The following is a 21,970-nucleotide window of genomic DNA, read 5'->3' as shown; positions in this document are numbered from 1 at the left end:
TGAAAGCGCGCAGTTTATTTGTATTCAGTTTACGAACGGACGCAGTCGTGATCGTGTGCGATTTGTTTAATTTTTATACGTGAAAAATTCTAAAGAAATTAATTAACGGTTGTTAGTACTTAAATCAGTTGTGGAAATATGTGGTTTTATAAATAAATGCAGTGAGTGTTGTTAAGATTAATTATTTGTGTCAAAAACAAACTTACCTGATGTTCAATAGTTGAAATGCAAAATGTCATTCACCAAGATGTTATAACTTTTACTATCCAATAGCGATTTATGATATAAAAATTATGCAATAAAATAATTGATCGTTTTTTCATACTCACATTTTTAAGGAATTAATTTAGTTTTTTTTAAACTAATTTTAATTAATTATTTTTATTCGCGCACTTTCAAATGAGCAATTAATGACAGTTTTAGTAACCAAGTTCAGGATTAAGAGGTGCCAACATTTCAGCCTAAAATATTTTGATACATGTTTTCGGTAAAATATTAATTCATACAAAATGTACTAAGCAAATTATAAATTTCGTTTCCACAAAAAGTTTTGCATTATATTCATATAAAATGTAATATTTCTAATAATTTTGTTATAATTGGTTTAGAACATCTAAAGATCTCCTAAAATTAAGTTTAGTAAAGTGACAGTTGTGGCCAAGGTCATGTTCACCAATATTTGAAAAAAGGCGGTTTGATAAATGTAACATCAAACATTATTATCGAAATCGAAATATCAATTTATAAAAAAATATACAAAGCAAATTATCCTGAAATTCTGTTTCTTCGAAAGGTTTTGCATTATATTTAAATAGCACGTAATAAAATTTTATAAAAGTTTTGTTATAATTGTTAATCTCTAATGATCTAAAATTGTGTTTCGAAAAGTGACAGTTCGTATCAAGGTTATGTTTCGCAATATATGAAAAGAGTCGGTTTAAGAAATTAAAAAAAGTTTAATAATTTAAACGTTAATCATTATTAATATTGTAATATACGTGTTTTTGTCATTTTTAAATAATTTAGTTTGTTATAATTTAGTTTAGTTTGTATTTTAATATCGACGATTAAAGACGTACGTTCAAGGTTATGTTCTCATAAAACTGTTTGACAAACAAACGTGTTTATAACTTTAATTCTAAATTAAAAAATCAGAGAATTATGAATTTTGTTTTCTTATATAGTTTTGCAGCATATTCATACAGAACTTACTATTTTATAATAGTTTTGTTATAATTCTTTTGAAATCTATAAATGCTTAAAATTGTGTTTTACAAAGTGACAGTTGTGATCAAGGTTATGGTTACCAATACAAAAAAGTCGGTTTTATAAATTACAAAGGGTTTAATAATTTAAACAATAATTATTATTAATATTGTAAAATACGTGTTTATGATATTTTTTAATAATTTATTTTGCAATAATAGTATTGTGTTTGTATTTTAATATCGAGGACTAAAGATGCACGTACAAGGTTATGTTCTCATAAAACTGTTTGACAAACGTGTTTATAACTTTTATTGTACGAAATATAAATTTATACAAAAAATATAAAAAAATTACAAATTTCGTGCACTCAAATGGTTTTGCTATGTACTCATAAAGCATATACTTATATTTCATACAAATTTTAATATATTTTGTACCAATTATTTAAAGTGTCATATTAGTTTCATATATAGTGACCGTTGTTGATTAATAAATAAAGTTTAATAAATCAAACATTTAATATTATTAACACAATTAAATTAAATACGCGTTTTTTGACATTTTTCAGTAATTTGTTTTTGATATAAATAGTATTGTGTTTGTATTTTATCGGCGATTAAAAACGCACGTGCAAAGTTATGTTTCCATGAAACTGTTTGACAAACGTGCTTATAACTTTTATTTTACGAATTATCAATTTATATAAAAAATATCAAGAGAATTATAAATTTCGTTCACTCAAAATGTTTTGCAATATATTCATAAAGCTTATAAAATAAAAATATATAAAAGCAAATAATGTTTAATACAAATTTTAATATATTTTATACAAATTCTTTAAAGGCTTAATATTACATTTCATAAAGTCACAGTTGTGATCAAAGTTATGTTCATCAATATGAAAAAAGGCGGTTTAATAAATCAGAAAAAAGTTTAATAATTAAACGTTAAATATTATTAATATCTTATTAATTGTTTTTTGACATTTTTAAATAATTTAGTTTTTGATATAAATTTGTATTTTATTAAAAAACGCACGTGCAAGGTTATGTTTTATAAAACAGTTTGGCAACATGTTCATAACTTTTATTATACAAAATATCAATTTATACAAAAAATATCAAGTAAATTATAAATTTCGTTCTCTCAAAAGGTTTAACATTATATTCTAAAGTATTTAATAAAATTTTATAAAAGTTTTGATATAATTTGTATAGAAAGATTTAAAATTGTGTTTCTTAAAGTGACAGTTCTGATCAAGGTTACGTTACCCATACGTTACCATACGAAAAAAAGTCGGTTAAATAAATTAGAAAAAGTTTAATAAATTAAACGTTAAATAGCATTGATATTTTAAAATGTATTATATATTTTTTGTTTATAACTACAATAATTTTGTTTGTAATAGTAGTGTTTGTATTTTAATATCGATCGACGATTGAAGACGCGCGTACAAGGTTATGTTTCCATAAAACAGTTTGACAAACGTGTTTATAACCTCTTAATTATGCAAAATACCAATTTATTCAAAGATATACCAAGAAAATTTTATAAAAAAAATTTGCATTATATTCAAACAGCATCTAATAAAATTAAAAAATAGTTTTGATATAATTTGTTTAAAAAAGTCCTAAATTTTAAAATAACCATAGATAAGTCATAACCTTGTATGTTTACCAATGTATGAAAAAAGTCAGTTTAATAAATTAAATTTTAAATTGCAAACATTAAATATAATTAATAATATTAAATACGTGTTTTCACACATGTTTGAATAATTGAATTTGTAATATTATATTTATAATATCAGGTTGTGTTTCAGTGTTTTGACAAAGTGAAGACGTGCACGAACAAGGTTATGTTCCCACAAAACTATTTTACAAACGTATATTTATATAAGTTTACGTTTCCATAAGTGTGCCCAAAACTGTTTCCAAGTGTGTTTATATAACTTTTATATATTATTTTAATCCTTTACCATTTGATAAAAGTGTATTTATACAAGTGTTGCGTCGGTTGTTTATTATTTAGGTCAACGCTAGACGGGGACGTAGCGCCCTTGAACTTCTATGAGACAGAGTGTGCTTAACCTATATTTGATTCTAATTCTAAATTAAATTCGATTTTATTAATATTGGGTTCGAAATGACTTCTGTGGCTGTACAGACTGATCAATGTAAGTTAATGAATCTGTAAATGTATATTATATTAAATTATATTAATAATTAAATGTAAGGTTGGGAGGGTATTGATACATTTTCCATTGGAATGTAAACCTTCTCGGTTATGATTGCTGTTTTTACACATTAAGTAAGTTGTTATCTTGATTAGCAAATTTATTTTTATGTTCTGATTAGGAATGAACATTTGTTATTGTTTTAACAGAAGAAAATATTATTCATTGAATATGATTCATCTACGACTACGTAAATGTTTCAACAAAATAATTTCAAGCTAATAGCTATGTTTAATAATTTGAAATTATTTTGTTTAAACATTTATGTAGATGAATCATACTAATGTCACGTATTCACTGAATAACATTTTCTTATGCTAGAACAATAACACACGTTCATTTCTGAACAAAACATAAAAATAAATTTGGTTGGAAACAAAACCGTCTAGTTGTATGCTTCATCATTTATGTGATGTTTCATATAATATTTACACTAGAATAGACAACTAATGGTGTGTATGGCATCGTGCCTTAAGGCAAATTGCTGGAACTTCCCGTAACGAAACGTTCGAGAAATATTGAATAGATTATTATAAATATCTTAATATCGTCTAATATTTATAAGAATTATATAATCTGAATTGCAAAATTGAAAATATTTGTTTAAAGAATATTAGAACATATGAATTACAATTAAAGTCTGAATCATTTTCGATTTACAAAAAAAAAATTTTTTTGAAAAAAAAAATTAATAAAAAAATTGAAACAATTTTTTTTCCAAAAGCAATTATTTTGTTAAAACAAGCAGAAAGTTCTTTGAATCATTCAAATCGGACGCTTAGTTGTCTCAAAAACTACAATTGTTTGCACATTTAGCTCTGTATCTTCGAAACCTTTTGCCAAAAACTAATCGCCACTTCTCTCCGTCATTACTAATTGAATGTTTTTCAAATCCGATGCTCCGATCTCTCAAAAACTCGATTTCTATTTTCTGCATACTTTGTTCCGTATCTCCGAAACGGCTGGACCTGCCTTTGCCAAAATCTGATCACCATTTCTCCCTATCAATGGGAATCGAATGTTTTTTGAACCATTCAAATCGGTTGATCCGTGCGCCCGAAAGCGTGGACAAAAACTTGTATCCATACATACATACGCACACACACACATATCCATTTTTTCTGAAGTATGCCAATAAGTTCAGAAACCTTCAAAACGTGAAAAAATGAAAAAAAAATTATTTCAATTTTTGGACGATTACAATAACTTACCCTACGGTAAGTTAGTAATAAATATACTAATCAGGAAGATCCTTAACTGACTCTGATCTTTCGATTGGTTTTTAAATTTTCAAAATCGGTTCAGGATTTTTTTGATAATTTGTGGAACAAAAGTTCTGCATTTTTTTGCTAATTCTAAAGAAACACCTTGGGATGACTCTTAAATTTTTTAAATCGGTGTAGCCGTTTTTGAGAAAATTCGTTGGATAAGTCGAATTTTGGCTCACATCAAAAAATACGTATACATTCTTATAGACACAAATACATCAATTTTTTATTCAGATTCAGAATAACTTAAAATTTCTAGATACCGTACAATTACCAAATCTGATTTTCTGGCGAAAATAAAAACTTCAGGTAGTTTATTATTGATTACAAACGCAATCTTCAGTGAAATTGTTTGTATAATTAATATTTGATAGTTTTTGGATAATTAATAAAATATAAATATTATTAAGTGATGAATCCTTTTATGATTTTTTTAAAACTAATTTTATATTATCAGCAAAAAATTTTCACAATATTATTAATATCACACCGACAATTTGATAGTATAATTAAAATTTGCTTTAATAAGATTCCTCCATTTTAGCGTACAATTTGCTGACCTAATTTAGCAAATTAGTTAACAAATTATTTTCTAATTGTATTAAGTTCTTTTGTGAATTGGTCGTATATGCCACCTTAAACTTGATTTTCTAATTTTTTATGTAAATTCTAATAGCTAAATTAGATATCTTTCTAATTAGTCTAATTTTAAATATTGACCCTCAATTCTAAAATTTAATTAATAGCAAATTAGTTCACCATTTGTTTTGTAACAATACAAAATTCTTTTTTGGCGAATTAGGGTTATATAAAGGTAGTATATATGCTACCTTAACACGTTGATCGCCACGATATTATTAGAAAAATTGTCACAAGGGCCGTGATAACTTTATTTGATAATTTGGTTAAAAATGTATCAATGATTTTTTTTCGAAAATTCTTAGAAAAACACTATTTTTTATGTCAAACATATATGTGAATGTGACTGATATGGCTCTATAATAAAACTTTTTACTCCTTTTCACATTGCACATATGTAGAACTTCTTAACGTGTAAGATAAAGATACATATGACTTGCATGGCGATTAACGTGTTAATTTTGATTTTTAAAATGTTCGTTATATAAATTCTGAGAGTTATTATATTTAAACTATGCTCGATTTTTTTAGTACACAGGTTTGATTTGCTTTTAACTATCTTATCTCTTTTCTATAAAAATATAAATATAATAAAAAATTCCAGATTTGAATAACAAATAGCATTTTTGATTGATTACAATGTAATTATTTGCTGATATAAACATAAGTCAAGTCAAAGCCGCTTCTGATTACATTATCAAATTATTGCCGAACGGTGAAATATTCTGTGCTAAATTTGAATTTTTCGCTGATAATATATCATATTATGATGAAATATGTTTGGAATTAAAATGGTTTCAACAAAAATGGAAATTTGTTAATTCACATATTTTTTAATCGAATTTTTATTCATATTATGTTATTATATATTATATATTATAAGAATATATGCAGTCTCCACACTAAATTAAATTACCGTTACTGAGAGGTCAGATTTTTGGCCTTGCAACCACATTGGACACCCATATCGGTTAGCTTAATATCAAGCAGTACTGCTATATTACTATCTTTTGAAAAATTAGTTATGTACATATGTCAGGAATGCTTTGTAAGTTTTCAGCTAGAAAATTATTGTTGCTTTTTCTTTTATCATATATCATCTGATATATATTATCATATATATCATATATGACAAATATAAATATATTTGTATATATATACACATTGTCTGCAAAAAAAATTTCATGAAATAAATATTATTTAGGAGTAAAATATTATTTTGTTGTACATATGTGAAGGACTCTTTTTCTCCTTCCCGTATAAAGACCTATAATATTTAGCCACTTAAATTATTTTTATTAACTTCCCGTAGGGCAAGTTATAGTAATCGCAAAAAAATGGAAAATGAACATTTTTGCATTTCTCGACGTTTCAAAGGTTTCTGAATATTTTGGCATACCTTAGAAAAAATGGATGTATGTGTGTGTGTGTGTGTGCGTGTGTGTATGTATGTGCGGATACAAATTTTCGTCGACGATTTCGGGAACACCGATCAACCGATTTGAATAATTCAAAAAAACATTCGATTCGTATTGATAAGGAGACGTGCTGATTAGTTTTTGGCGAAGTCAGGTCTAGCCGTTCCGAAGATACGGGGCAAAAAGTGGCGAAAACGGTAACTCAGTTTTTAAGAGAACGGAGCGTCCGATTTTAATAATTCAAAAAACATTTTACTTGTATTGACAAGGTGAAGAACCGATCAAATTTTCATAAAGGCAGGTCTGGCGGTTTCGGAGATCTAATGAAAAAAGTAAAAAGAATGCCATTTGACGGTCAAAAATGATCATTAGACATATGCACATCAAATTATCAGATATTTTATAGAGATTTTAACAATAAGTATAATTTTGGTTTACATTGCTGTGGGTTCCGTACCAATGTTTACGCGTTAGACGTCGACGCGGCGCTTACGCGGTTTGATATTTCGTCTTTATGCAGTTAAAGCAGTACGATTGCTTTGACAAAAAGTTTAGATCTTTCAAAATATGTCAAAATAAAACATTTTTTTTTTCAAAAAAAAAAAATTTTAAAAAAAATTAAAAAAAAATTTTTTTTTCAAAAAAAAGTAATTTTTTGTCTCATTGTTTGTCAAAAATCTTATTTTTTCGAAGTAAATTTTTTTCAAAAATGTTAATCGTTTTTAAAAAAATAATAATTTTTGGTACGGGAAGTTTCAGCAATTTGCCTTAAGGCACGATGCCTTAATTGCCTTAAGACAGAATTCCACTTACAGCTAGTTTTATTTCTTATTTAGTACAATATTTGTGTTTTACATGCTTTATTTTTGCTATGCTTTTTGTATACAATGTTGTATATTATATCGATTTTTTACATACTTTATTTTTAAAAAAATATTATATTCTATTTTTTTAATATTCTATATTGCATAATAGTGACCAGAAAATCTAACTCAACCTAAAACCATGATTAGGATCTATATTTTTAAGTGAAAATGGATATCACTACTACAAGATGTAGGTTTTCTTTTCCTTTCATTTAATTTATTGTTTGATTTGATTTATTTTTGATGATATTTAGTCTTTAATTACACAGGCAACAGACAGACATTATTATTGTAAGTTGTTATTTCCGCACTTATTTTTTATTGCTTCCGAAAACATACAATATAAAACAGCAACCATCACACCATACACTTTGGAAGTTAAAGAAAGAAACATAAATATTGGCGTCAATAAAATGCTGAAACTGTAGAATTCTTTAAAGTTGAAACATTCGTGTTAAAGCTAATATAAACCGAAAACAAGGCCAACGGCTACAAAAATAGCACTTGCATGGGAAACTCTATCTATAAACTTATAACGAGGCGAAAAATTTATGTAACTGACTCTGAACACGACACCTGGATAAGGATTGGAAAATGCTGATGGGTTCGCATAATATGACATCAACATTTTGTCACGATAAAGTCTGATTATTTATAGGCCTATTGGTTTTGAAACTAGACCAAGTATGTAGATTTTCAACCAGGTATGTTTCCTTGGTTAAGAACGTGGACACGTGGACTATTACTTATTAGCCTGGGAATTAATCCAATCATCGTGCAGTTCGATATCAAACAGTATGATAACAAATTTATACTACAAAATCTAGATGTCAAATATAATCACATTTTGTGGAAATTCCTACATAGATACATATACATGTCTAATGGGTTGGGTTCCATTTCGAGAAAAAATACTAGGTTATGGTGTGTTTGTTACACATCCCATAGAACACTTACAAATACTTAGTTCAGATCGTTTTTGAAAGAAGCTTTTAGTCGAGTAGAAGACTTTTTTCTATATAGTTTCAATTCAGTTGCCTTTTTTTGTTAACAGCCTGATCTAACAAAGTTTGTTACCTTTCCTACTTTTTGTAGTTTTTCTTTGTTTATTTTATCTTTACATTTTTTTCCATTGGATCTTTCGTAAATTAGTGATTAGAGCTGTGGTATTTCAATCAGAAGTTCTAGGTTAGATACCTTCTTCGGACAGCCTGAAGTCAAGCAGTAGTGACATCGGTTTTCACGTGGAAATATTATAGGTAGCAACAAGTTTTCAATCAAAAACAATCCTTATCTTTTTGACGCTATAATTTTTCTTAATATTGATTTTGACTAATTACAATCTTAGTAAACAATAAGCTCTTTGAACATTTGCTTTCGCGTTCGAGTTCAATTCATGATATGTTATATTTTTCTTAATTAGAATTTCACTTTTGTTTTTCTAAAGTAGTAATTAGAATAGTTTACAAATAGATTTCTTGTTATGGTCATTAAGGTAATGATTTTCAACCATGCGTGGTTCATTATTGTTGCATGGACCATGGTTTTGTTTGTTCAAATGTTCGTTGAACATGCTACTATACAAACTTTCTTTTCATTGTTTATGCATTTTGATAATTTGATAATTTATTTATTTAAGAGACCTTGTAAAATAATTATTGTTGTTTTGCAAGTTTTTTATAGAATTTTCAAACTCTGATTCACAATTAAAGATAACAATGTATAATCCTTTAATACTTATCTCTTTTATATTTTTATCAATACAAATAATGCATTTGTTTACGTTGTTTATACAGCAAAATTAGTAATTCTAATTAATAATTTGATTTAATTTGTTTATTAATTCAGAAATTTCCAAATCTTCATATTTCTAATAATAATTTATGTAAAAATTTAGGACGGTAATTGCATGCACTATTAGTGTTTCAATGATTGCTCATCAAAAATAATTTATGGATAATGCATTGTTTTTTCCTGTTGATTCACATAAATTTTTAAACAAATATTAATTTAGTGCAAGGAATTCAACCAGATTTCAACTACGGTATTACTTATTTTTATTATGCGATTTTTTCGGGTAATCTAAATTCATCCTGGCTTTTTGTGAGATGTTTTTGTATAATGATATATATATATATATATATATATATATATATATATATATATATATATATATATATTTTGTATGATTCTGAATTTGATGTTGACATATGTATTAACAAAGTCTAATAATCGGGCATAATTCGGGTATAATTCTGACTTCTTTATCTTTACACTGGTTCAGGGAAACCGTCAAGTTCATTGTCTCTAACACTTATTTTGAATTCAATGGCTCTTTCTATTATCAAATTTTTGGGGCGCCAATGGGGTCCCCAGCAAGTCCATCTCTAGCAGAAATATCCTTACAACTCCTTGAAAATACAATTTTTAAAAATTACAATAAACATATTTTTTATTACCGTTATGTAGATGACATTATCACTTGTATCCCTAGTGATGATGTCACTATGATAATTGATCAATTTAATAACGTCAATAAAAAATTAAAATTTACAGTGGAATTGGAGACAATGAACTCGATAAGTTTCTTAGACATAAAACTTATACGTACTACAGATAACAAACTAATAACAAATTGGTACCAAAAACCGACTAATTCCGGACGCTACCTTAATTACTTTTCTTATCATCCACTCAAAATGAAAATAGGTACTATAATAAATCTAACGGACCACGCAATACTTCTATCGGACAAAACATTTTGGGACAACAACATCAAATTAATTACAAAAATTTTAACAGATAACTCTTATCCCCTAAAACTTATAAATTCCGTAACTAGTAACAGACGAACGTACCTTTTGAATAAAATGGACAATTGCACAGTACATAACGATTTACCTGACTCAGAAACTCATTCTGGTGTAATATGTTTGCCATACATTAAAGAATTGTATGTTCCTTGGAAAAAACTTTTTTATAAATCTGGACTTCGACTTGTAACCAATTTTAGTACAACTACTAGCACTATTTTTACAAAAACAAAAACCCCATTTAATATCGAACGACTCAGAAATCTCGTCTATCAAATAAATTGTTTAGACTGTAATTTAATTTACATAGGAGAAACTAGCCAGAACCTCAATAAACGGTTACAACAACATAAAAACAATTCAAAAAACCCCAAACAATTTAAAACTGTTCTTGCAGACCATAAATACACTTTAAAACACAATATGGACTTTTCTAATCCGACTATACTACAATTTGAACAAAATTTATTTAAACGAAGAATTATAGAGGGATCTTTTTTAACTATTTATAACAATAAGACAATAAATAAACGGAATGAACTCAACACGCTGTGCGACACAAATCTCTTCTATTTAGATAACATTTCCAAATTTCTTACAAAACAATAAAAGCGTTCGCGCAAAGGTTTTACAATTCGTTCCACACATGTGCAGAATCTTGGTAAAAATATTTTTTAAAAAAATGTCTTTCTCCATCACATCTTCAACCAGTCTACGAATAACACACTATCCATTTGTGATTTTTTCAAATCAGTATTTTGTGAAAATATTGTGTAATTTCAAGTTAATGTTTATAATACATAGTGTAGTGCATTACCATATCCTAATACCATGGATTATTAAAATTTTCCAATTTAACACTAAGATCAACTAATTGTAAGTACTAATTACTATTTTATTTTTTTCTTTTCACTCCAATTCAATTGTTTTAGTTTTTAATTTTATTTTTAGTTTCCACTGAATGAAGGCTAGGATTATAGCCGAAACGTATGGATTTAAAATAAATTTTTGAAAGAAATTCATGTTTTTTATTGATGTTATGCCCGATTATTAGACTTTGTTAATACATATATATATATATATATATATATATATATATATATATACACATATATCACGTAACATGAATATATCACAAATAATATGACATAAGATTATGACGCCTACGATGATTACATATTTTAATACTCATATTAGTTCAATGATGTCAGGAACAGTTTTGTAATATTTAATGCTTTATTTAACTAATGCATAAATAGAATATAAAGCTATGAATCTCGTTCATATTTTTAGACCTAGTAATTTGTACTGTGTGCAATATAGTTTATACTATGCTGTACTATTTATTTAAACTTATAATATTTTCATTTTGCTATAATCATTGCAATTCATTTTCGTTACCTACCCAAGATTTGTAGTTAAAATGAAATCAAGGCGAATTAGGCATTATTGGGTGAACTTTCCAATATTTGAAAATGATAGAATGGATCAAGAACAATCTAGATTGTTTGCTTTATTTGTTTAAAACAGTACAGAAAACTGCTGAACTCATTTTTACCATAAATTGATCGTCGTCTTTCAAATAAACTTCATATTTTTAAATCGGTTTGGAGTTTAAAAGGAAAATAAATGAAAAATTATGTCTTTTGCCAGCTCTTTCAATAGGGCTGATTTATATCTCGGTGTATCAGATCTGTATAAATATGACAATTTTCATATCAGTTCAGCTCGATAAAAAATCATTGACTTATATAATTATATAAATCATATATTATAAGACTGATAAAAAATTAACGTCGGAGGAACTTGCAATTATGCAAAGATTGTCTGTAAGATCCGCAGGCATATATTTTTTTACTCTTTATTAAATTGAAGAACATTTTCCATCGAATTCCAATCGGTTTTATATTAATTGATTATTCATAACAAAGTGAAGTACAACCAGACATAAAACTTTTTATTGTTCTGATCATGTAAAGATTTTTATATACATCATAAATCATTTTTTCCCAAGGCATTATTTATTACTCGTCTATCCGGTAAAGACACATTGGCGACTTTTTGTACAAAAACCAAGGATGTGAAAGCCAGGTTTATGAGATTATAATTGAATTACTGTCGGGATCTAGTTATTAATTATTATATTAGTAATTGGCTGATCTGGACGGCTATTAGAAACTTGTTTTTATGCTACCGTAGTCAACGATGTCACATATGTAGTTCGTCATATTAGTGCAGTTTATCAGTTATGGTCAACTTGTTTCATTGAACACTTTTTATTAGAAAATATTTTTTTAATTCTTTCGATTTTACTCAAAATCCTTAGCATATCCAATTCTCGAAATAAAGCGCCATGAATGAACTTCTATTTTTCTAAAGACAAAATTTACAATTAGTCAATTTATTTAATAAAACTTGTTGTTGTGAGGCTTTATTAAAACATAACTAAAGAAATGTAAATAGTTAAAGAATAGTTCTAACAAACAACTGTCTATTGAATGTGCTTTTGCTTTAGATAAAATGTAGATTATTCTTATTATTTTCTGATTATCACTAAAAGTGTGCTTCTAGTTTCTATTATTTGGCAATTGATATTCTTCGCTCTGCATTTGCTGATTTTATAAATATAGAATATGGTGAAATATTAAAAGTATTGCTTGTTAAAACCGTTGATTACTATTAAATGGAAATCGTATTGAGGCATTTACTTATGTTTTAATAAAATAAGTTTCTTGTGGAAAACTTTTACTCATTACTCTTTAATTATAATGATCAATTGGTAAGCATCATATGTATTTAATCTTTGAAAACGTTATTGCAACATTGAGAATTAGCTGGAAGGAAGTAATAAAAGCATATAATAATATCAAGGTCCTTTGGAAAAATTATGATTTAGTTAGGGTATACCAAATATATATATCTAAAATAATACGACCTTCCTACCTTTCTGTTCTGAGAAGATTTGATTTATCGTTTTCTGTTAAAACATTGTTACATCAATATTTTGTGTTACTTCTAAAAAAATTGTAAGATGTTTCAAGGATTGGTTTAGTGGAAGTTAAATCATGTTTTCATTTTTGTCAACCAATATAAGCAGCCCTATAATATGCATATTTATTAAGAACTACCAAAATTGTTATTCTCAATATGTAAACACAATATATCAAATTGTAACCGTAAGAAAATAGATCAAACGCCCACTGGCGTATCTACTATAGTTAATATAAAAAAAACTAAAGACAAATAAGGAGAAAAAAAAACTATGTTAGATCTCGAGGTATTTTCCTTTTGATCCTGGTCGGCTGGCCTTCCTGGTATAAGTTGCATCCTAGTTGGTTAGGATGGACGTCAATTCTATTCTTATAATTACAGGCAAACATTGATATATGTTCTTGAATTGTAGGTATACCCGCGTCTTTGTGTAGGATCTATGTTGGCGTGTAGTGAAGAGCGTTTAATATTTGCCGCAGGAATTTGTTTTGTGTTCGTTGTATTATGTTTAAATTGCTCTTTTCAGCAGTACCCCAAAGTTGTAATCCGCAGGTCCACACGGGTTTGATCACAGCCTTATATATAAGTAATTCCTTGTAAGTTGATAATTCTGATTTTCTGTTTAGGAGCCAATAATAATTTTTGAAGATTAGATCTATTTGTTGTTTTTTTGTTCTTTATGTTATTTATATTTTGTAAATGTAGCCTGATTTACTTCTTGCTGTATATGGCTCCTTTAAAGAAAATATTGACTGCCGCTGTTACAGATCGTTCCGTGTTAGACCTAGGAAGAGAAATTTCTATTTCTTGCATAAATCACACGCATACATAGATTTGTTAAGAGTTCCCTTTGGAGTTGCTTCATTTCGTAAGAAAGATGTTTATCCTGATGAATCCAGACTTGTATCAAGAAGCAACGACGTCAGACTAATACGTTTTGAGTTAATTTAGTCTTAATGAAAGTAACTTAGTGGTGTAGCTTTGTGCGATCTCAGCAAATTGATAGATTTTTCTGATATGCTTATTAAACTAACATTTAGCATCATTACTGCTTGATATTAGGTTGTCTGAAACACATATTTAAACCCGGGATTCTGCGGTTATAAAGACCGACGTAATTTAATTCATTGAATTTTATTAGAAAGTAACTAGACACTCTCATCTATCTAAACAATGAAAAAAGAATCACAAACAAGAAAACGCTTTGTATACAAATGTTGCTTTTATTATTGAACAATACATGTAAATATTTATAAAGATATTAAATTAAGGCATTGTTTAAGAAACAATTTAGTGCATTGTTGTTTTGAACACTGCTAATATGTGAACCTGATGTTTCCTTCAGGAATTTTTGAGATTGGGTTGGGCCTATGTTTTCATTATTATTATCCAGAGCATAAAGATGGATAGAAAAAATTAAATATTTAATAGATATTCATTAATTTTGTAGCTTTTTTATATATATATTACATTTAACCAGAATAACAGACATAATTTGACATCAAAATGCTGCCAAATAATTCTGGCACACAGGCTCAATTATTGGCTTTGGGTATGTTGATAGATTAATGGACCTCAATAGACAGATAGATTGATTGTTAGACAGATAAATAAATGCATAGATACATGGATAAAAATATAATTAGTTAGATCAATTTTGTTGCAACTAATAATGATGTCAATGTAAATTCTAAAAATTAGTTCATCACTATTATTTCAGAGTGTATATGGATTTTGTTTCTACTTTAGATCTGATCGCCAGTTGGGACGGATTACGAATTCGGGCCGAAGCTTACATGGAGGCCCGAAAATTGAGAGGTGCCTTGTTGCTGCTAAGGGCAGCCCTTCGAAGTTTAGGAAAACCTTCTTCGGAGCCGGGAAATGAGGAGGAATTGTTAAATGCCATGGAAGAACTCAAGGTATTTTAGTAGTATTGAGTAGTATTTAATCTTTATTTCAAAATTAGTTGGGCCAGCGGTGGCGATATAGAATATAAATGCTGGCTAGCACCATCTAGTCCTGGGTTTGCTGGTTTGATTCCCGCTACCGCCGTAGCCCGATATCAGGCAACTTTGATGTCAAATTTCCACTTGGGATTATAGATCACAATATAATTTCAAGTGGAAATCGTCCTTCATGAACATAGCTACATCATTTAATCATATGATAACTATTAGACGTAAGAGCTAATATAAAAACCCCACACATAGGAGAATGGTAAGCCGATGGGTTGCCTCTCATAAAATACGTTAGATCATAAGTTTTCAACAAACAGCTTATAGAACATGTAAAGTAAGTGTTCTGAGAGCTTTTTGAAGTAATTCATAGCTGATTATATTTTTGAAACACTCTTGCTTGTTTGTTTTTCACTTATTTGTTTACTATCATTCATTTTTAGTTGACTTGGTGGTTTTAGCTAAATCTTGTTTTAATGCCGACGATTATATTCAAAATTACAAAAATTATGGTGGCATTAGTCAATTTTCATGAGAAAACAATTAGATAGCAATTTAAGTTTAGACGATTTTTTTTACCAATATTTAGAATCATTCATTGTTTATTAAATGATGTCAATATTTAAATTGAAAGAATACAATGTATGTATTAATTTAAAAAAATGGGAAAGTATGCAATTGCATGAAATCAACGATTTCGACTTGCATATGTTCACAAATACCTTGAATTACTTCTTCCAACTAATGTGTGATCGTAAAAGTGAAACTATCAGTAAGATGTGAAATTTCACACGAAGTTATTAAATCAAATATTTATATCTATATGGTGATGAGAACGACCTAGTCGTTTAAAAAACTGTATTTATTTACTTAATTAACTTATTTAATAATTTATTGAACCTCTACTCGTATTACAATTCATTTATTAAAATAAATTATCAAAAATAAGTTTCCTCCAGAACTCAATTTATTTATTAACTTACTGAAGGGATTTTGTTTTTGCTTGAAATTATGATTCGCTAATTTTGTTTTCTTGATTGTCATTAATATTGTTTAATAATCGTTAGAGACTAAAATTTGGAAGTTGATTCTATAAATTTCACGTTCTTCTGAATTATATCAATTAGGAATTGCGTTGAATTTTTGTACGAACATCAGTTTATTGATTTTTTTAATTGGTGCAAATTTAAAAATTGTTCTTGGTTAATCAAAAATAGAATTTTGATTGATTAAATTCTTTGTCATTCACCGTTTTTTAAATTTTTTTAAAATTAATAAATTAAGGTAAATAATTTTTTCTATGGTATCGATTGGTGTCTGATGCAAATTTCAGGTCTTACTTATTTAATGAATCTATACTTACGATCACAACAAAAAAATCAGTTATAATAATAGTATTTGTTATACATGAGTTACTTGTAGTATTTTATGTTGTAAGATCTTGTATTTGCAATTTTAAAAGTTTTCGAAATTTAAACATGCGCACTACCTTCTGGCAAAATTCCTTATTAATTTAATTTATTTATTCTTTATTACATTAACTTTAGCATTTCATATTCAAATGGTCTCTCGAGGTTAATTATTTATTATATATAATTATTATTTTATGTAGCATTATTTTATATAACTGGTAAAAAGTTAGTTATTTTGTGCTTTGCGACATCTGTTGCTTACTATGAGTTCCTTCTTATTGATATTTATTACATATATGCATTTTTACGAGACAGACGGATGGACAGACGTATTGAAATCCATGATAGGTTAATTTGGAACTGAACCTATTTAAATTAACTACTTTTTATAATTTTGTTTTATTAACTTGTTTTTTAGGCGCCATCTCTTATTTTTGTCGTCCACAGAAGACTTTATTCTAGTTTTACACCATATTTTTGCTTCACCATGCTACTGCTCAGTAGATGGCAACAAATGTATGGACGGGCGCACATGGAGCTAATTTCTTTTAAAATCATATTATTATATTTTCACATTTCTATTTTTTCAAATTTTATACTTGTAAATAATAGGTATTTGTATAAAAAACATTAAGGAAACTTACATATAACTCTAGACATGGCTCCGTTTTGCGGAATCCACGTATTCCGGTTGTAGTTAATAAAATTTAGTACTTTTGCGGAGCGAAACATACAAAACATTTTCACAGCGAGAAACTGAATTTATATTTAAACTAATTTATTCCATTTCTATTCAATTTTCAAACATTGTTAAAAAGCATCAACTAAAATTTTCTCTACTTTCAGAAATGAAATATAAAGTTTATAAATTTATTACATATGCTCTAATTTAACAAATCGATGGCACGAATTATAATATTCATGATAATTATTTATTTAATATTCATTTAAAGTTAGTACAGTAAAAATGATTTATATATTCTTTAATTTTTATTTATTTATTTATTTATTAACCATTAACTAATATCTAGTGGCAGTGGTTGATTCTGAAGTTAAAATATAAATCAAAAATAGTATATGGGAATATAAATAATATATGAAAACTAGTGGTGCATGACTTTGTGTTTTAAGGCAAATTGCTGGAACTTTCTAGACCAAAAATTAAAGTTTTTAATAGTGATTCAATTTTTTTTTTAGATTTTTGAAAGAAATATTTTTTGAGATTTTTAAAATTTTTGAAAAAAATTGACCTTTTTGAAAAATTTGGATTTTTTTTTCAATGCAATCACAGTACGTTAGCGACGTCAAAACGAAATATAGAACCGTATATAATGGTACGGAACCCATAGAAATGTAACAAAAATTTATTCTTATAATTAAAATATCTATAAAATATGTGATAATTTGATGTGCATATGTCTTATGATCAATTTTGTCCGCCAAATGGCATTTATTTTTAGTTTTTATTGGATCTCCAAAACCGCTAGACCTGCCTTCCCAAAAATTCATCTGTTATTCATTTTTTCAATACAAATAAAATGTTTTTTGAATCATTCAATTCGGGTATATGTTCTCGAAATCGTCGACGAAAAATTGTATCCGCACATATATATATATACACACACATACATTTTTTCTAATGTATGCGAAAATGTTCAGTAACTTTTGCAACATAAAGATTAAATTTTCATTTTCGATTTTTTTTGCGATTACTATAACTTAGCCCGCAGGAAGTTGATAAATAATTTTAAATAAAAGAATATATAAAAAGATGTGTACTATTTCATATCCAACATTGTTCATACTTAAAATTTCATATATTTAAAGCCAAAAGGTATTTGTAAAGGTTTCAGGAGAATATAGAAAATAATAATTGACATTGTTATTGTTTTATATTTATTTTATTTCATTGACCTGGCCCTTACATTTAGCATACATCATACATACTTCATTCTATATATGTTGTATTCAACTTTTTTATCTTTGACATATTATGTTCCCTGTTATGTATCATATTTATTATTTTTTTAATGATTTTTTTAAATGCAGAAGTTGGATTTGATCTTAATACTTCTTTTATGTGAGTCGATATTACTGTAAATACAAAAAATAATACTAATAATAATAATAACTTTGAATAATAATTATTATTGAGATAATAAATAATGGTACTTTTTTGTCCACTAATTGACCAAGTTATAAAAATAATCGACTACGAATAATAATAATAATAATTATTGAAATTAAATCGAATAATTGGAACTCAATTTCAAAATTAGTTATAGATTTTCATTTAAATTTTATTATTAAAGTAGCCTATACTCTGCAAATATCGATTTATTCTTATCTTTGTTACCTCATCTCGTGTCGTCTATCATTTGTTTTCATTTTATCTCCAAATGTAGTTTTTCTTCCGATCTCCTTGAATTCATAGATATTCTTCTATCGAAGAGCAGCAAACTGCTGCCTCTTAGTACCGTTTTATGGAAAAAACAGAAAATTGCAGCGAACAGTTTAAAAAATAAGGCGCCATAATTTAGAATGAAAACGTTCGAAGCCGCTCTGATCGTGATGTTTTCGTTCATTGATCGTCGTTTCATTATTCCTATCACGTACTCGGAGCTTTCCGCGAGCTTCCAAATATTTAGCCCCCTACCGGGGGGCTCTCTTTCCTCGTGAACACACGTCCATCCATATACGACGATATTGTAATAATCCCGAAGTATTGATATATTCATAATATTCATAATGTATAAAAGCCCTAAATATGTTTATGGAATATTGGATTTTTTTAAAAAAGAAAGTTCAATTTTAAAAAGAAATTATTTGCGTGGGATGCGAAAATTGCGTGGATGGAATATGAAAATTGGACGTGTTATTACAAGGATACGTGGACTAATTCCACTGAGGTGAAAATTTTCGTATTAACATAATTTATATGCGAATAATGTTCTAGGTTTGTAAGTTTTTTCTTGCTTCTGCATTGTTTTTGACATGAAGACGTATTACATCATTTATATGCGAATAATGTTCTATATTTGTATTTTTTTTGGAAACAGCATTGTTTTTGAATATAAGGATAAATGTAACTTTATAACATTATATCTACTAAGAGGGATAAATAATTATCAATATACACACATGATCTGATCCAATAATATATCTACTCACATGTTTTGAATTATACCGTGTTTAAAAATATTTATTCTGTCCAAGATATCAAATATAAATGCATATAGTAAATATACAATGAGAATAAAGCTTATTAGCTGCAAATATATATATTGATACTATTTTGGGATGAAAACTTTTGCTAAATTTTCTGCTATTTGTAAGAAAATTGCTCGACCAAGCGTTACTTAAATAACACTATTCAACGCAAGTTCTTATCGATTTTCATCGAATCTTTTACATTTTTGAAAACGATGCAATCATTATAATGAAAACGTCGCCAGGCCAAATTTCGGTTACAGATGTTTTTTCCAAATTTGGGCGCCAATTCCCGGATAAGGAGGGAATGGTATGATAATGTTTTGTTACGGGTCGATCGGTAGTCACGAACTGACAAAAATTTGGTGTACTATCAAGCGTATTGCACATAAAACCTAACCTCAAAAAGGCACAAATATCCGACACTTCTTGACTACCAATTCATACTCGTTATAGACTCATCACATAGCATTACCATAACATGTCTATTTTATCCGAGAAATACGATTGCATTCAATTACAAAAGCCGCTTAGAGGATCATCCAAGCTCACTTGTCTATGAACTACGCCACAACACTACCAGGGCAAGATTGAAAAAGAAATTCATGTTACATGAAAATATGTTAATTTTCAAAATCATTGATAATGGTTAGATGATTTTGTATTTTTGAAATCTCTTTTTAACCCTCCGTAGGGCAAGATACAGTAATCGCAAAAAAAACGAAAATGAAAATTTTTATAGGTCTTTACGTTTCAGAGGTTTCTGAATATTTTGGCATACCTTAGAAAAAATGGATGTATGTGTATGTATGTGTGTGCGTGTGCGTGTATGTATGTATGTGCGGATACAAATTTTCGTCGACGATTTCGGGAACCAACCGATTTGAATAATTCAAAAAACATTCGATTTGTATTGATAAGGAGACTTGCTGATTAGTTTTTGGCGAAGGCAGGTCCAGCAGTTCCGAAGATACGGGGCAAAAAGTGCCGAAAACGGTAACACAGTTTTTAAGAGAGTGGGGCGTCCGATTTGAATAATTCAAAAAACATTTTATTTGTATAGATTTAATGAAGAATTGTTCAAATTTTTGCAAAGACAGGTCCAACGACTTTGGAAATATGGAGGAAAAAGTAAAAAAATGACCCATTTGGCGGTCAAAAATGAACATTAGACATATGCACATCAAATTATCAGATATTTTATAGAGTTTTTAACAATAAGTATAAATTTTGTTTACATTCCTATGGGTTCCGTACCAATGTTTACGCGTTAGAGGGCGACGCGGTGCTTCGCGCTTTGATATTTTGTCTTTATGCAGTTAAAACAGTACGATTGCTTTGAAAAAAAGTTCTGAATTACCAAAATATTTCAAAATAAATGATTTAAGATAGAATGATTTAGTATGGTTCGAAATTCTATTAAAAGTTTCAAATATTGATCAACTTTTATTGATTATTTTTAATTACTCGAATTTTGAATTGCGGTACGGAAGTTCCAGCAATTTGCCTTAAGGCACGATGCCCTAATTGCCTTAAGACAGAATTCCACTTACGGCTAGTTTCACTTACTCATGAGTGTGCCTAATTTACTTGTTGACCATTTTAAGACTGGTGTAAAAATTACTATAAAAAAGTCTGAGAATTGTCTCTATAGTATCGAACTTTAGAATGACTTGAAACGTTTAGAAAACATGAAATTAGCAAGTCAGAATTTCTAGCGTAAACATAAACTTTTCCGTCGGTAAAATGAAAGTGATCAAATAATAACCTAAAAATAATCAAATAAAAATGATAATAGAAGCTAGTTAATAATGATGCATCTGACATCTAATATTTGATATGATCGGCTGAAAATGATTAGTTTTATCTTGGATTATTAATATTTGTATATCAAAATTTCATTTTAATAAAACCAATATAGAGTATCAACCTGAAAAATGACTATGAAGCCCG

The 21,970-nt window shown here is 27.8% G+C and overlaps 1 protein-coding gene across 1 annotated transcript in view; it reads left to right on the top strand.

The window, feature by feature from the left end:
* Positions 1 to 15,359, top strand: part of LOC113372353 — a gene marked incomplete at both ends in the record, with an annotated part of 142,040 nt that extends 126,681 nt beyond the window's left edge. The window contains 1 exon segment of the mRNA XM_026612679.1: positions 15,190 to 15,359. Coding sequence (XP_026468464.1) covers positions 15,190 to 15,359 — 170 coding nt within the window.
* Positions 15,360 to 21,970: the final 6,611 nt, after the last annotated feature.

Source organism: Ctenocephalides felis, unplaced genomic scaffold, assembly GCF_003426905.1.
Source record: "Ctenocephalides felis isolate EL2017-DRISC unplaced genomic scaffold, ASM342690v1 CF-g0.4_SCAFFOLD_00845, whole genome shotgun sequence".
In the NCBI taxonomy this organism is placed as follows: domain Eukaryota; kingdom Metazoa; phylum Arthropoda; class Insecta; order Siphonaptera; family Pulicidae; genus Ctenocephalides; species Ctenocephalides felis.
Note: the sequence above shows the minus strand (reverse complement) of the source record. Positions and strands in the feature narration are given on the sequence as shown.